General features: G+C 36.6%; 1 protein-coding gene across 3 annotated transcripts in view; it reads left to right on the forward strand.

Annotated features, from left to right (window-relative positions):
- Positions 1–18,042, forward strand: part of SKAP2 (src kinase associated phosphoprotein 2) — a 123,015-nt gene that overhangs the window by 66,988 nt on the left and 37,985 nt on the right. For all 3 annotated transcript variants that reach the window (XM_069772861.1, XM_069772877.1, XM_069772871.1), the window contains 5 exons: positions 4,981–5,058; positions 5,798–5,881; positions 14,817–14,941; positions 15,846–15,909; positions 16,272–16,373. In XM_069772861.1, coding sequence (XP_069628962.1) covers positions 4,981–5,058; positions 5,798–5,881; positions 14,817–14,941; positions 15,846–15,909; positions 16,272–16,373 — 453 coding nt within the window. The remainder of the gene's footprint in view (positions 1–4,980; positions 5,059–5,797; positions 5,882–14,816; positions 14,942–15,845; positions 15,910–16,271; positions 16,374–18,042) is intronic.

Here is an 18,042-nt window from a genome sequence, read left to right on the forward strand (position 1 = left end):
TATTGGTATACAGTGCAGAATAATACAAGCTGGTTTTATTTTATTTATTTTGCATACAGAATGAAATTTTAACGTTTGGGTCCTCCAAAAATCAAAATGCCATGCATAGTAATTGAATTTAATGCTTTATCATGTGAAGTGACGCTGATGAAACGGTTTTTAAGTAACAGGCCAAATTCACTATTGCAGTAGTGCAAAATTGCATCATTCAAGCTTTTGACTGTCTGATGACCAAGTTGCAAAAATTGTAGCCATGCCATAAGCTGTAGTCTGAGGTCCTTCTGAAGTCACAAGGTGCACTGGATTTGAGGGATTCGTACAGTGGAACCTGTACATTAATACACCTATGTTAATAATGTTCATGTTTTTCTGAAGTCAAAGCATGACTGGTAGGAAAAGCTGGCTTTATGCTTGAGTGAGAGCATTTCATTTTCTTTTCACCAGAGGAATTTTTAGCCTGGCAGCAATAGCATTATAATAACTGCCAGCTGCTCACTTGGCACAAGAGTGCCTAGAACCAAGAGGAAGAGCCTGGTGCATTATATGTGTAATTTACTTTTCTCTAAAACTTGAAGGTCTAGGCCTCATAAATATTTTGATCTGGTCTTTGATGGCCTTTGTACACATCAGTCTGGGAATATGCGTGTGGAGCATAACTTGCAGATTTTAGTTTGGAGTACATTGGAGTAATTCCCATGAGGATAAGAAGAGAAATTATTCTGGGAGACTCATCTGTGAGTGGGTGGTCAAGAAAGAAGGAAAACCTTTAACATTAAGCAGATGGACCTCCCTCATTTTATACTGTATATTAGGAATGCAAGATAATAATCTCCCCCAATATTGGATAGTATTGATCTGATTTTCACATCAAAAGAATAAGGTTTGAGACATTTGTGAGGTAGAAACTCGGGAATGGAAAGGAGGCTTTTTTTGTATCCTTAACTCTGTGCTTGCCCACCACTGTCAGGGCAATGATATAGCAGAAATTAGGTCTGGAAGGGTACACAGGAGCAACTGTTGAACCTTTCTCCACCTGTAAACTCACACAGCTGCAAGCCACAGACCACTTCTTGACTCACAGTGCCACTTTACTCTTTGGTATTTAAAATTGGCTTTGGAAACTACAGTGTACCAAAGGAGAAACCAGGGAAGGCTATGGGCCTTTTTCACATCTTTATTTCTAAATCCTTGAGACATATCTGGAAACGGACCATACAGGGGTAGGAAGTAGGTAGGAAGATATAGTGGTCTGTGCTGGTCTGATTTTGGGAGAGAAATTTTGCTCTGATCTGGTAGTCAGCTTGACCATAAGTATCTGAGCAACAAACACTGAGACACCCAAGAAAGTTGATACCAGTAGGCTATCTTGCCTCCCTAGGATGCAAGCTCCTTGCATATCTACGTTTCATTTCTTATAGTGGATAATCTCCAGTGAAATTAGAGGAAGCTGAAATTCAGGCCATTTCACCTGCATCCATGAAGGAAGGGAAGAATTTTCCTTGTCCTGAAGACATCCTGGGGCATGCGTGAGACTATAATATTTGGGAATTCAGAGCTCTAAACTGTAAAGGAGTATGTGATTTGAAGCAAGTTGTTTAATTTGCTTCGCAGTTCTTTATTAAAAAAAATAGCAATGTCTTCTTTCTTGGCAGTCTTTCTCTGTGTTAAATAGTTTCATTGTAGAAGGAGCTGTCTAATTCAGAAGTCCTGTGCAGTAGTCAATTAATGAGTCTCTCATCTCTGCTGCTAGTGTAATGTAAACAAATGCTGCTTTACTATAATAAAGTGCTGCTTTAGTGATACTTTTTTTTTTTTAGGATATTTGTGCCAAGCCTGATTTATTTCAAATGAATGGGGAAGCAACATTTTGATTGAAAACAACTGCAAAAAACAACCTGGTATGCAAATTCCAAACTTTCAGTTGGGAGTTCCCACATCTAGGGATTACAGTTTGCTCAATCCTGTTTGAGATGTGGGCAAGAGAGTAAAGCAATTAAGAAAAATGGAAGAAAAGTAGAAAGGTGACACAGTTTTAGGAGTCTTCTGTGCTGACTCTAGGCAGTAGCTGTAAGGAAGATGTCATTCTCTCTTGTTTCTTCCCCTCATTGTTTTTGTTGCAGTACAGGGGCAAGAGTATATCTGTTTGTGCCTTCTTCCTGCCGCATATGCACAACACCTGCAGTTAATGAGAATCTGAGAGGAGGTGGTTCTTTTTCTTTCCTTTATACTTTTCATACTACTTATTCTCCCTCCCCTTCCTTCTGGAGGTACAGGGCAATGAAAGAAGGAATTTAACCAGATTTATGCTTTTTCTTTCATGTACAGCTGTATGTGTCTTGGGATATTACAATTGGGTCTGTTTCTCCTGCCCTTCCACTAAAATTCCATCATATTTTTTGGTTCCCAGGCTTCTCTGACAGAAGGATAATAATATGCACATGATCTCTTTTTGCTTCAGCTACTTACAGATTGTGAGTGGCAGTGGGGCTGACCAGCTGCTGCTTGTTTCGTGGAGTTACTGCCTCAGTTGCTTTGAGGAACAGAAAAAGAAACTGTCTTCTCTGCAGGTTGAGGGTGGGAGGAGGACTTCTTCCTGCCGTGTCACCAGAACAGTGGAAGACTGCCTTTTTTCATGGATGTTCTTTTCCTTGCAAGCTTTCAGTGCCCTATGCAAATAAATGTAGTTTCAGAAAATGCCATCATCAAATTCATCTTGACTTCTCTCAGCAGAAGTAGCAAAACTGTGAGTAGAATTTTGATGCTGTGAAGTAGTCAGTTCAGATGAGCTTCTACCTACAGGCAGAATAACATCAAGGAGTCCCCAAAGTATGTGTCCTTCTGGGACTAGATGTCCCATTTGATTTGACTGTTTACTAAATTATCACTTGTCAAGCTTCCTCATCAAAACCCAAACTGATACAAACAATAATGTATAAAATTAGATTCAAATAGTGGTTGAAATTCTTAAAATAAAAAATTTATGAGTGAAATGGTTTTGTTTGTTTGTTTGTTTAATGAGGTTTTATGTCTTCCACATCTGTGGGGATGCACTGTTCTAAAATGAGTCCTACTGGATGAGGTAAAGCTGTAAGTGTTGCACACTGATGCCTCCCAATGACCAATATAAAGCAGCACACTATGTATATTTGTAAAACACTTCACCTCCCCCACTCATAGTATCATCATTAGATCATCTTTTTAAGTAACTATTAAACTTATCACATACCAGCCAGCGAGTGTCTTTGTGTTAAATTCTCATTTAATGCTGTGCAGTGATTGCATATTATCAAGCAAAGGGGGACAACTGCATCATTTTATAACGCATGTACATGGAGCCAATAACTCTTGTGTTTTTAACACAGTAGTAAGAATTCCATAGAAGCTGAAGTAATAGCTAGTGTACTCCTAATCTTTAAAAATAGTATTAATTAAAAAAATTCAGTGGAAATGTCAATGTATATAAAATTCTATCTACTGCCTTATGGTATCCAACAAAATCTTTTGTTGTCTAAAGAGCCAGTTGTATTAAGGAATGCATTCTCATTTTGACTATTTTCATAGTTTAAAAAATAGCATTCTCTGCACGTTCCTATCTCTTTTTCTTGTCTTTTTCCTCTCACAATTGTATTTAAATAAGACCACCATAAACCAACTCATTTGTGGACATTGATTAAAAAAATTCTGTTTTAAGGGACAGCCTAAAAATCCTGGAAGTTGGCATCACCTTCCAGAGACAGTGTTCTTGGTTCAAGGTCAGACAATTGATCTTTAGACCACACTGCATAGTTTAAAGTGTTTTTTTAGCACAGGGCTTGTCTGCTGATATCAGTCCTTTTTTGTATGTTTATATTAGTAGAACTTAATGAGATTACATATATTTTGATGAGTAATTGCTGCCTTGTAAACTTGCCACCTACCTACAGTGACTCTTATGAATATTTGATGATAATAAGTAGTAGGAACTTCACTGTGATGCTCACATGCACTTAAAACCAGCAGCACAGGAATAGCTTTTGTTCTGCTTTTTTGCTTGTGGTAAACAGTATGACATTTATATACATGTTAATTATTAGACATATCTAACATACTCCTGTTCTTAATACAAGGAGCTCCATTTAAATCATAGTTCTGTTGTTTTAGGAGGGGAAGAATGCTGGATGGAAGGTACAGTTTTTGACATCTAGATTTCTATTTTAAGTTGAGGCAGGGTTGAATGGTAGGTCTCGTGCTTCTAGCTATGAATTAGCAGCTGAGAAAAAGGAAAAACAGTGGAACATACTCACCATTTTTCAAATGCAGCCATGTTCTACAAAATCCAAAATTAGTATCTGTAGATGAACAATTTCATAGACTACTGTGCAATTTCTTTGGTCTATCCACTATCTGTCCAGGATATAGATCCCATAGGCAGTACTTTTGTGTCATATTGCAAATTAGGCAATGTCTGTCAACAGCAGGCATCACCTTTTATCATTTCTTCATCTGATTTCTTTTTTTGTAGATGGTGTTATAGAGGGTCCTCACCTTGTATGTTGTTTCAAGATGTTTCTGTACAAAGCTGGTATTGAAAACCACATTCCTGGTTTAATTGTGTTGAATTGTGATACTTGGTTTTGTTTGCACATTTGAAAACTTACTGCTTTCATTATCCAACTTGCTTTACAGTCCATGTTCAAAGCACAAACTAATGTTTTTTAAGTTGCCGTAGCTTGTCTAATTAAATGTTTTTCCTTCTGAGACTTGTAGGGCCTGCTACACAGTTGTATTTTTCCTAACTAAAGTGGAGAGGACAGCAGCAACAGCTCTGACATTTATAATTAAAGGGGTTTTGTACTTAAAATAATTTGGCATAGCAGTTACTAGAATTATTTTTTCCAGTAGCTCCTGCATATTGAGAGTGTAAAAATCTGTAAGTTTATTAATGCTACCATAGCATTTTTCTTGAAAAGCAGTATTTTACAGAATTTATTTTTTTTTCAGGAAATCAGTTTCCTCCTATTGCAGCTCAGGATCTTCAGTTTGTTCTGAAGGCTGGATACCTGGAAAAACGCAGAAAAGGTAAGTAACTATCTTTGCGAAAACTAGTGCGTATTTTATATCTGTGAAATCTGTGTCACTATTTGATCTTATACACACAAATAACTTCATAGAGGAGTGATAAATAAAATGGAATAGAAGCTGAAATGTTGAAGCATTATTATGCAGAAGAAACGCAGCACATAATTGTTCCTGTAGTATTAAAAGAAAATCCTATTTCTTTATTGACTAAAAAAAATCATGCTGTGAAAGTCCACTGTCAGCCATAATTCAGAGACTTTCAAATATTTTTGAAGAAAACATTAGGAATGTATGTAAAAGTACCATATGTTGACTTCATGTTTCAGTGAGCATCAAGATTTATTTTCCTTCAAGAGGGCAAATATTGATCTCTGCTTTGGTTCAGTCAATATTTACCTTGATTCAATAAATCTTATATTGTCACTTTAATACCCACTTAATGCTGCAATAACTCTAGGAAATATTTAGGAAGTTGTTCATTATTTCCTTATATTTAATGTTACACATGACTTCTCTCTCTCTATGATTTTAAATTCCCATTTGTTTTCTTACCACCAATTTTTATTTCTAATTTCCTTCTCAGTGCCACCCGTTTCTCTTCTTTATATCCAGATTTTGTTTCCTTTCCTTAGTGCCTTTCCTGTCTCCTCCTTCCTCTTACCTCACCCTTGAAAAGAAGTAAGGTATTTGTGTTCAATAATGACATAAAATGATATAACACAAATTATATTAATTGCAGACCACAGTTTTCTTGGCTTTGAATGGCAGAAGCGTTGGTGTGCTATCAGTAAGACGGTCTTCTATTATTATGGAAGCGACAAAGGTAATTGTAATAATTATGGTAAACTAAAAGTGATCTTTTAATGCACAGAAGGATATGAAAGCTTTAGTGGAGTTGGAAACTGCAAATCTGAGGTCATTTTAAGAAAGCAAATGAAACTTTTAAAAGAATCTTTGGTTCTTAAACAGTGCTTTGAATTTTAAAACAGTGTAAATATTCTTCAGAATCTGTAAGTGATATGCTCATTTTCTGAAGCAGGGAAACTGAGGAAAAAAGATTAAGTTACTTGTAAAGCTACTTTGTGTACCAGTAACAGGTAGTTATTAGGTTTGATAGTATGCTGGTCCTCAATTGATTTACTGGACAGAAAATGTTCTTTCTATCTAAATAGGATGTTAAATTTAAAACATACTCTAGCAATTATACCTTCTGAGTTCTTTAAAGATGGTTCTGTCCAGGAAAATGTTAGTCTAAAAACCGCATAGTGGAGTTCCATGTTTCTTTCTAAATAGCTTATGTTCTGAAAAAGCTAGAAATGGAGTAATATATTTAACTAAAAGCCAGTCATGGAGACTAAAGCTAGCTTCTGAAGGTGAATTCTAACTTTTAATGGCCAGTTTAGAAAGAATATGGCATAAATTTGGGGATATACTTTGAATTTTTAAAATTGATAGTAAAATAAAACATCCTTTAAATTGTGTGCCAAGTGTATTTGATGTTTAAGGGTAAAACAAATGATACAGAAATATATCTGAGTAAACTTTTAAAGTGCAATTATGGTTTTTGGTTTTTTTTTCCCCCTCAAAAAATACTTATTCCTGGGCAAACTTTCAATTGAAGCTTTTTTTTCTTCTGCTTATGTTTGTGTGACACTACTTGAGATTAGTGCAGGTAGTTATTTTGTGTTGTTTTATTCAAAGACTAATTTAATTTGGTCCAGTTTGTTTCATTCCTCAATATGCTGACTCATTTAAACACATCCTCTTTTTAAAAACAAAAGAAATAAAGTAAGGGTCTATTTTTAATTCCAGTTTTCATCTTGCTACAGTTTCCTATCATATTCTCTGTTTCCAGAGTTTTGTTAGTATATCTGCTAAATATTCCCTTTTCTTCTTTGCTCTTTCCTTGGGATTTACAGATTGATCAAGCTTCAAAAACATAAACAATCTTTATTCAAAAATTTTGAGGAGGTATGGCATAACACTGATTTGTCAGTGATGATTTATTTCTTTCTCTGGAAAATTGTCTTGTGCTGTTTGTTTATATATAGTTACATATTACCTAGTACGTAAAAAATGGCAAGTTTTTTTGGTCAGAATGTATTGCTAGTTCTTAAAGATTGTTCTGTGTTTTTAAATCTTTGTCTTTTCATTTGCTAGTTTTGGGAAAAAAAGGAAAAAGCTTTTTTTTTTTCTTGTGTCTGTGCTAATAACTATTTATGCTTTCTAGCATATAGTCTTTGGAGTAAGGCAGGAAAACTGCCCACCTGCCCTCTTTCCATCCTTTTTTTTTTTTTTTTTTTTCCCTTTTGCAACAACCTGACTATCAAGGCTGTGTTGTAACTTCTAATACCTATGCTGAAAGTTAAGATATATGCTCCCTAGCACTCGGCAGGTTGGTATCATGTTAGGAAGTGACTGTGATACACTGTGGGATCCCTTTCCTTTATGGGTCTATAGACAGATGCTTTGGCTTATGCATTTATAGCTTTTGTAGGCTGCAGGTTGTTTGGGGAAGATCCTCCTAACCATAACGTAATGATGTGGGAGAGGTGTATAGTCCATGAAGGCACATAGTCCATGGGAAATGCGTAGGCGTGGCCGGACTCCAAACAGTAGCTGATGGAAGAAGCAAACAAATCAGATGCATGAACTTCTGCCCTACCTCCATGTGACTGCTGCTGTTGGTGCAGAAAAACTAGTCCAGCATGGTGGAATCGTTTTGTCTTGCAGACCTGGGATGAGCAACAGTCACTCCAGAACTTGCCTTTGAAGAAGAAAGCTTTTTTCTAGGCTGGTCAGAGGTACTTTCTTCAGCCCTCTGATGCCATGGTACATAAAGGTGCCTGTTCCAGTGCAGAAGCGAATTGCCACCATTGTGCAGAAACTGGATACCAGTGGTTGCTGTAGTTCCATGGCAAGCTAGTTTGCTGTTGAAACTGAGCTTTCGTCTTGATGGTTGTGAATGTATGTGCTGCGGTTTATCATGCTGTTTAGCTGCAGATTGTCGGGATGGATGAGGTGTGCGATGAGATAGTCCTGAGGAAATCTGGCATTTAGTCACTGGAGGAACCTGAAACTGTTTTCCTTCCCACTATTACAGCCGGCAGTGGTACCTGCCATAGTATGCTGTTGTATTGGGGCCCTTCTTCTTTTGCCGTCACCCTTGATGCTGTACCAGATAACTTGGACCACGTGTATTCTTACCTGCTCTAGAACAGCGATGAAGTGTGCATTTGGGTGGCTTCATGCAAATTGCTGCCACCTCCTGAATCACTGGGATGGCATCTGTCTAAGTGATGCTGGTCTGCCCTAGCCTGTGCAGTGACTGCAGATGTTTTGTATCAGCTGGGCCCTAGTTTCTGACAAGTTCCAGGGCTGATTCACACAATAGGGAAACTCCCCCTCCTCGATATGAACCTGGTTTGAAGAGAGACAGGGATTCCATACGTGCTCAGTCCTGCTGCCTGCGTCACTTTTAATGGGTAATGGAGTGCTAGTGCCTGTGTGTTGTGGGACATGATGCAGAGAGGCAGCAGGGGTTTCTAGGTCCTTCTTGGCTTGTTTTGCATTATGAATGGTTTTAAAACCAGACACGTAGGCAAATAATCCGTGAAGGATATTTTATGTCTGGTGCAGTGAGTATTTTGTTGGCTAAGGTTTGATTTTCATTCTTAAATATCAGTGTAAATATAATTGAATGCTAAGTGTGAGGCTATAGGATGCCTTTTTATCAGGTTGTGTAGATTTGTTGTTTCCAAAACACTTTCAATGCTTCTAACTTTTTCCATTATACGTTGGGAAAGCAAGAAGTATGGAAATGTATGAAGCTCACAACTGCATGTAAGGAAAAGTTTCAGAATGATTTATTCAGAGCTGAATGATGAAAATGTGAGGCCTAGACTAGGAGAATATAGTACAAGCTAAAGCCTGTGAAAGTACAGTAAATGACTGTGTGTTTGTGTATGTGTGTGTGTTCACCTAAGAGATTACAAGCATCCTTTTAGCAGTTGTGATGCCTGCAGGCTAATGAATGTCTTGTTTCCCTGTTTCCTCCTCTATTTTCTCATATGTTTGGTGCAGCATTGGATAGTGAAACATGTTACTTATCCCTGCAATATAGACAGGTCTGAGCAAATAATCTACATTTTTTTTTCCCTGATCAATGGTATGTGGAGGAGATGGAGAAACAAGGCTTGAAGGTTTAACCTAATTACATGTCAGAAATAGGTATTGCAGGAAGCACATGTATATTTGCGCTTGTGCTGCAATATCTGTTGCCAGCATGTGACCCACAACATTGCTGAGAAGCGTGTTCAAATGTCAGAGCTGGCTTGGATTTCCAGAAGCTTATCTGGTCCTCCTTATCATAGTCTTTCCTTCCATAAACCTTTTATAGTCTTTCTCTTTTCTTTGCTTCCATGCAGTTGCATCCTGAGTTGGGTACCCTGTTTGCATGTCATTTTTCTATATGATCTTTGGGAGTTCCTGTGTACTTAGACACCTAGGTGGTATGGCTAACCTTTCAGACCTCAAAGTGCATGTGAAGAAGGAAAGTTAATTTGTTGCTTTATAAATGAATGAATTAATGGCTTCATTACTTCTTCCTCACTAGGCCACAATGTTATATGCCCTTCTGTCACAGCAAACTGGAGAGATCAGCTAAATGTTTAGCAAGACAGTAATTGATAACATCATGGTAATTTTTTCCTCTGTTAATGGGCACTAAAAATTTATTTTCATTTTTATAACTTGAAAATGGTATCTGCCTGCCTGCCAGTAATGTTGAAGAGGGGGATAATTCAGAGGCTTTTAGAAAAGTCTGAGTTTTTTTTTTTTTTTTTTTTTTTTTTTTTTTTTTAACATGGACATGAAAATTTAGGATTTCTCTGACTTGTAAGATAGTGATGGCCAGGCCAATGGATGGACTACTTCTATTTGTGCAAAAGAGGGTTTTTGTTTCATTTTGTATTTTGTTTTTTTGAGGAACTTAGTGACTGAACAATATTAAGGGAGAGCGAAGGCTAGTTAGAGTTGCATTTGCAAATCTGTCCTAGTGACTTGCCTAACCAGGCTACTGGAATTTCTGTCACATGCTAAGCTTCCATATTGCTCCTTCTAGGAGTAAGGAAAGATATACAAACCCAATGGAAAGCTGCTGAAGTATCATTTTGCTTTTAGTTATAGACCTCCTTCTCTTAGTCCTCCCTCTCTGAACAACCATATAGGAAAGGCAAAAATCCTTGTTTAATTTAGACTTTACTTGTGACAGAATCCATAACTGAAATCTGCAGGAATTGTGAATGTTCAATAGGACTTTGTTGTAGCAAGGTGATGGCAATCAAAGACATCTATCTAATGAGTACTGAATCTTCTGCTATGAGAATGTTAAATTCAGACCTCAAGAGGCACACTTGCCATTAATAGTGCTTGATGTGAAAAATAACTATTGAGTATAAGCAAACCGAATATAAACAAACTAGTGCCCCAAATAGTGTGTTTCAATCATTGTCTCCATTTCTTCATTTTTTAAATTTAAATTTCTCAGAGAGCTAGATTAAAGGAAAGAAAAAAAAAAAGTCAATTGCATTTCAGATCTGCTATCTAAAAGGGATGAACTCCTACCCATGCATTTGGAAAGAACTGTTCCAAAAGCTGGGGAATGGAATTACCATTTTGGAGATACTGACACTTACTATTTTTAGAAAGCAGACATCCTGCATATAGAAAAGTATGTGAAACTACATTTAGCATGAAGCCATGTAAACCGTAAGATCTTACAGGCTCCTAATTTCAAGATGAAGAGAGTTAAATTATAGATTCTAATAGTATCTATAAATACTTTATCACTCTCTGAAATCTTTCTGTTTGCCTTTGTTCTTTATGCCTTTCGCTGTAACTTCTTTCCTTTCTACTATCTGACTCCTCTCTGTTCTTCAGAATGCTCTAATTCTTTTTACATGTGATAATAATATGGGCATATTGCCTTAGGCCTCAAATTTACAGCCCAATCATTTCAAGACCCCATTGAAGGTTTACCCTTCTTTGTTTTAAAAGTTCCCATGGACTCAGTTATGCAAGGTTAATTCAAAATCCTTTTTCTCTGCTTCCCTCGAGACTCTTTTTTTCCCAATATAATATTGGCCCTGTTTCCGTTGTTAACATTTCATTATTTTTAGAATGAATGAAGTTATATGTAAGAAAAATATTTAAAGTGGCTCTCTAATTTCATTCAGATTGGTATTTTCTCTATTTTAAATATAGCCCCCAAATTTACTTCTCTCAAATATCTATGTACTAGTTTTGACTTTTTTTTAATACTTAGTGCCTGACTCTCCACTTTGTTATACTAGCTTTTTACAGTTCTAAATTCCTGATGCAAAATGATCTACACAGACCCAGATTTATTTTTCTGTTGTGTGCCTGATATGGGGAGAAGGGAAGATGAGGAGGAGATGAGAGCAAAGAACAGCTTATTCTGAAATGAGATTTGACTTAATTGTGGAACAGCTTATGCTTGATGACATTCATGATCCTTTTTGTTTTTACAAGACTGATAGTATTATACTTTTTGCAGTTCTGTTCTATGTTGTTCCGGGACAACTTAAGGGTTTCCCATTGTTGAATTGCAAAGCCCTATCTTGAGAAATTAAGAGGCAGCAGGAATGTTATTGTTCTTCAGAGAAGTGTGTTCCATCCACATGTCTCTCCCTAGTTTGTCCTAAATATGCTGTTGTATTCCTGCCTAGGCAAAACTCCGGTTCTGATTAGGGGGTTCAAAATGAAAGTGAAATATCAGTAATGTAAATGTGCTTCCTTGAAGCTACTTTTAAGGCTTCCACCATAAAAAAACAACTATATCTAATTTTAAGTCTCCAAGTAAAATCTTTAAGTCTTCAAAGTTTTTAAACATCAAAACCTGTTTTTAACTCTCCCTAAAGCACAGTCTTCAGAAAATACTTTTAATATAAATATAACTCTGAACGTAAAAGTTCACAGAAGTCGCTGTGGCACTAACTTCACACAGCAGCTTTAAACTGAAAGCCCAAGTCTGTCTGCACACCTGTTTAGCTGCAAGCCTTTGCTGATAAATGAAGTCGAGATGATTGTTGAGTCTGATGATCACAAGGTGGCCCTGCCTTCAAGCCTGCACCTGACTACTGTGCCTGGCCAAACAGTTACCATGGTCATGGTTTGCTCTGTGGTGATCAGGTGATGGGGTTGGTCTCCAGTCCTACCTGTAAAGGTGTATTCTGCAAGAGCAACTGGGATTTGTAGACCTCCATTGCTTGTCACCATCAGAGCATGCAGCTGAGCTATAACTGACCTGTGTCCTGCCATTCTGTATTTGTGGAGCCATTTCTCAGGACATACTAGGTCTTATCTCTGGCTTGCTGCCACAGGGAGTGTGAATGCATACTGAGAGTCTTTCTCTCAACTTTAATGGGTTCTGGGTCAGGGCTGTGAAGTGTCTCATTGTCTTAAAATTTCCTCATGGCCAACATTTTAAGCATATGCGTAATGCTACACTGGACTTTGATCAGGGGTACTTTACTGCACAGGCAATTAGAAGCGAAAGTAGCAATGCTGTGACTAGCCTGTTGCTATAAAGGCCAGTGAAAGAATTTAACAGCAAAGGATATATATTTTTTTGGTGGTGCATACAGGTAATTTTCATTAGCACTGGAATGGTGTGTTCAGAGAAATGACAGACAGTATAAACAGTAAACCAATCAAATACCATATGGACACCATGCACCACGTTCCTCTTCCAGTGCAAAGTACAGCATCTTTGTGTTTTAACTGTAATGTTCTTTGCAAGAATGAGTACCAGTATGGAGATCATCTGAGATTAGCTCTGTATAACTGTATTACCATAAAAGGGATCATCCATATCACAGAGAAGCAGTCTCAGAAATAATCTAAGACACTAAATTTGAATACTTGCCTCATTTTTACCTTGACAAAATGTTTTTACCTTTTGAACCTGGTGTTTGTTTATTCTGTCTGTGTGCTCCTATCTTCTTGGGTTTTGATAAACCTCAAGCATGGGAGAGTGAGAAACAATATGTTTCACTTCATGTTCTCCCTGAGGTCACAAGTGAGGGAACAATAAAATTTCTAGGCAGAAACGAATTTCATTAAAAGGGGACCTAGTTAACCTACTGCAAGTTATTGTTTCTAATATCTGCGGTGGTGCGATTCCATGAATTTTACATCTGTGTGCTGTTTGATATAGGGGTGGAGGATTGAGCAAATATAAAATATTAGTCCTGTATCATTAGTACTTAACGTACTTAAGACAAAATAAAACTTACTTTAGGGGAAGGAACTAGAAGAGAAAATAGAACAGTGCCCTGGATTTTCTCATATAGTTGTGTTATTTAGTATTTACTTGCCCTGGGTGAGAGTTCATAAAAATGTGGAAGGACAAAGAATTTGTGTCTATGTGCATGTAAGATTACTAGCAAGATTATTTTTATGGTGACTGCCCTTATGTCCACTGATGTTCATGTTGCTGTGTTAGCCAATTTTTGCCCTCTCAGGAGTGGAAAAAAGATTTGCTTTCCTATTAGATTTCCAGAAAGGTGACAAAATTATGTTGAAAATTGTAGTTTTTCCCGTTTTATCTACTGTAGAAGTTTTCTCCTTTTCATGACAAACATAAGCAATGGATGCTTGATTTGCACCTAAGTTCTGTTCAGCAATACTTAAAGTAGTTTTGCTGTTGTGCCTGATGCTTATTGTTAATTAATGCTTTTCTGTACTGTGGAAAACGCCCACACTTAATGGCATTTTCTTTCATTTGCAACTGCACTTTGTTCTTTGTTTGCTTGAGCAAAATGTGACTGATGATGCTTATCTTCACTTGAATGCTGCACTGTGGTCTACAGAAATTGCAAGACTGAATTACTTTTACTGGTTTGCTTTGTTTTTAATATTCACCAAAACATGCCAGAGCACATAAAATCACGTGTAGGGTTTGGTCTGAAGAGCTCAGAAGGAGCGCACTGGTGCCACTTGCCCAACATGCAGTATATTTAAACTCAGGCCTGTTGTAAGTGATACTTTTATAAACCAGACCCTTTGAAAAGTAAAATTGTCTTTAAAACAACCACATGGCTCTACATAATAAACTGTGGTAGGGCTCAGTACTTTTATTAGCTAATTAAACATTTGCTGTGTTGAGAGAAATGCTTTTGGAACACACACCTGAATTTATAACAAAATTCATTCTGTATTTCTGCCATGTGGAAAGGAGGCACATCTGGGAGTGGGTGGGAGAATGTGAAAAGAAGCTTTTCCAATTGCTTAAAAAGGAGTTTGAAGTTTATTTTTTGAGTGAAGTGGTTAGTTTAGGAGGGAGCTCAGCAAGTTCTGAGCTAGACAGGTTTTCCCATTGGTTTGCTGAACCTGAAAGAGACACTGATTTATAGGAAACGTGTCTTGCAAGTTCCAGTTCTTGGCTTTCCCTAGATACAAGTGTCATAACATGCACTTCTTACTAAATAAGACCACCATCTGCAAACATCCCCCTGTGGAATTCCTTAGTACAGAAAAATGTACTTTTGTCTACATCTTCCTTTAAAATAAAGCTTTATCTCCAGAAGCATCGCTTAATCATTTTGCTAAAACCCTCCCTGTTCTTTGTAAAATTCATGGAATAGAAAACAAAATCTGAATAAATGATAACCTGCTGAGCCACTTACGTTCACTGTTGTAAATGAAACTCTAACTTTGTTTTTTATCTCCAACAGACAAACAGCAGAAAGGTGAATTTGCCTTAGAGGGCTACACCATCAGAATGAATAATAGCCTTCGGAAGGATGCAAAGAAAGATTGCTGTTTTGAAATCTCCGCTCCTGATAAGCGCATTTATCAGGTTGGACTTCTTTATGTTGACTTGAAATTAAATTGATAAAGCCGTTACAATTCCAGTTACTGAATTAACATTTCAGTAAAACAACTTTCACTGACATCTTAATGAAAAGAGGAAGCCCTTGCTTGCTTGTATTGTATATTCATATATTAGGAAAAAAATCTGATTTAAAATATGTATGTATGTCTTCAAATATTATCTTTTTGGACAAGAGCAAGGAAATCTATGATCTTTATCTGTTGGTCATTTCAATGTTAGCATTTTAATATCTATTGTATAGTATGTCTGTGCGATTTCTTGGATGAATTAAACAGTAAAAAAAAGTTAAAATATGTATCAGTGTTAAATACATATTGTATTGGTCATGGCTTTGCAAGGAAAATCTACGTAAAGGCACATATCAGCTGTGCAATTCAGAGATCTATCAGCTAGACATCAATATGGAATGTAAGTTTAATAAGTTTTAAATATCTGAGATTGCAGTTGAAAGCCAGTTAATTAAGCTGTCAGGTAGTGTGTTGGAGTCTGACAAGAACATTTTTAAGAAAACTGTACCCAGCAGTCTAAAGAAATTCATGGGTGTCTTCTAATTGTCAAGGGCAAATTTTGTTCATCAGTTCTGGCTTTGACATTGATGAAGAGAAGCAGCTTTTTTCTGCACAGCTGCCAGCTGCTGATCAGAGTTTCAAATCCATCATCCTCTCCTTCAATTACGTAAATTTGTCAAAATTAGCTGTACATTATAAGAAGCATCCTTGCAAGAAAAGTACCAGAAGACATGAAAAGAATTACTAATGGTTTCTTGAGGAAGTGATGAGAATGCTACAGTCTCTCTTTTTTATTGCTAATGAAATTGTAGTTGTGTTTTTGTCATTACTATTAGTAGTTATTAATAAACGTTTAATAGTTTACAGCTGCCACTCCCAAAGAAGCTGAGGAATGGGTACAGCAAGTCAAATTTGTAATTCAAGGTAAGACAGCCAGTAGAGCAGTAGCCTTTATTGCCAATACTGCTTAGTGATGGTAGTTCTGTCCATTAACATATGTGTTGTGTTTTTATGTGTAGTATGCCCACTTGTCCAAGTTTTGAATAGCAAGTCCCAGTTTTCAGTCGTGTTGTAGCTTTTATATGACTTTTCTCCTTCTGCAAGATTCTTGCTTTTCTTAAAGAATACTATTTAGCTTGAAAGCTCTCCTTTATGAACATTATAAGAAAATAAGCAGAATATACTGTAAGCACCAGGTCACAGAAGAATTGTTTTCATTTTGTGTAAATTTCTGCTTAGGCTTTTTTTTCTAGTAAATGTTAACTTTTTAAACTGCTGTTACATAGATATGGAATCTAATACTATTCCTGAGGAGGAAGAAGAGTATGATGATGTTGGACAAGTGAGCAGTGAACCAATAGATGATAGCATTTATGAAGAAGTTAAAGGTATTGTTGAAATTTTTTACTTTGTGACTTGTGATCCTTTTGTCTTCTCTAATCCTAGTTTGATAACTCTGTGTGGCTAAAAGTGAGTAAAGTAACCCGATGAATAAGATACTTTCAGATTTCAAGTTTTGTTATGACATTGAAAAAAGAATGTGTCTTCAGCCAGGTCTGAGTGAGAACAGTTCAGTTTTCTTTAGCAGGGGCATCAAAATAGTGCAGAATGTGTAAAAGTAGTCTCCGTGGACTTTCGGCTCATTAACATTCTTTGGTATGGAATTTTTTTTTAATTAAAAAATTGACTCGCCGTTCAGCTTTTTCCACCAACTTGCCCATCATTTTTTTCTTTATTCCTTTTGGCATTTCTATTAAGCAAAAGTTTGCTATCAGTCCATATGTTATCAGCTGCTGCCTAATACATGATATTATAATCCTGCAAGAAAGCAATGTGTTGGTTTGAAAGGGCTCTGGAGATGAACTGTAAATAAAGTAACATGAGTATTGACATTGTTTTGTTTCATATCTTCCAGCATGACTATAATTATACAGAAACTTTTTACTGTGGACTTTCTGATGTGGTCAAATGATTATGCCTCTAGATGTCCAAGTGTATCTATCAGATGGCAAAACAAAAGAAAAAGAGCTCGGAAGAAGTTCTTGAGTTGATTGTAGACATTCAAGTATTAAGAGAAAGGTGGCTGTTCTTGATTATATTTTAAGAAGCTATGAAAAAAATCAATTTTTCAGTTACCATTAGTTAACAAATGATATTTTAAAGTGATATGACAATTAAATAATCACTTTGTATAAAATAGCGTTCTGCACCCTTCGCTGTTTGGGGCAGTGCAGTTATCAGCAATAACTTGAGAGGAAAAATGAGTCGTGTCATGTGATGCTGACTAACTTTCTGTATCTTTTAGAATGAATATTCTGACCATTGGAGAAAAGAACATTTTATAGTATGCCTTGGTTTTAATTTTAAGGTCATTTCAATGAACCAAAGGAGCAGAGAACGAGTGACTGGTGAAAATGATTATCATAAAATTGTAAAATTGCAGCAGCACTTAGTTCTTTAAGAGCTGGGTTTTTTTGATTCCATTTCTTTGAATTGTACCTAGACGACTATTTCAGCACAGAATACAATTTCTGTTGAAATGGGGTGCAGTGTGGCATGCTGAAAAACTCCTCTGCAGTGAATATAAAAACTACATTACAGGGCTTAATCTTCTAGCTAGAGGATACCACCAAACCTTGTTGCAGTGCTTTTTGGATGCTCAGGCTCTTACAGAAGGTGATCTTGTATGCCTGCTTGTGCTTTTGTTAAAGAAGCTCTAGATTGTATCCTGGGATAAATTACTCTTTTCTGAGCTTCACTTATCTTACCTGTTTATTTGAATCTGAAACAGTAAGTAGATCTGGAGCAGTAACACATAAAATATTGGTAGAAGGCCAATAGTTAATATATGCTTTGAGTTCTTTGCTTTAAGCTCTGTCTTCAGAGAATTGCTGCCTTGGTATGATTCTGCAAGATTTTAGAGTGTTTTCACTTACATCCCACTTTTATGTCAGTTTTCAGGAACTGTTGTCTCCTAATGTGGCTAATAAATCTGAAATGTAACAGAACAGCTGTCACAAAGAAAGGATAGCTTTTCTGTTATTCAAGAAGTCTAGT

This window comes from Haliaeetus albicilla, chromosome 2 (genome assembly GCF_947461875.1).
Source record: "Haliaeetus albicilla chromosome 2, bHalAlb1.1, whole genome shotgun sequence".
NCBI lineage: Eukaryota > Metazoa > Chordata > Aves > Accipitriformes > Accipitridae > Haliaeetus > Haliaeetus albicilla.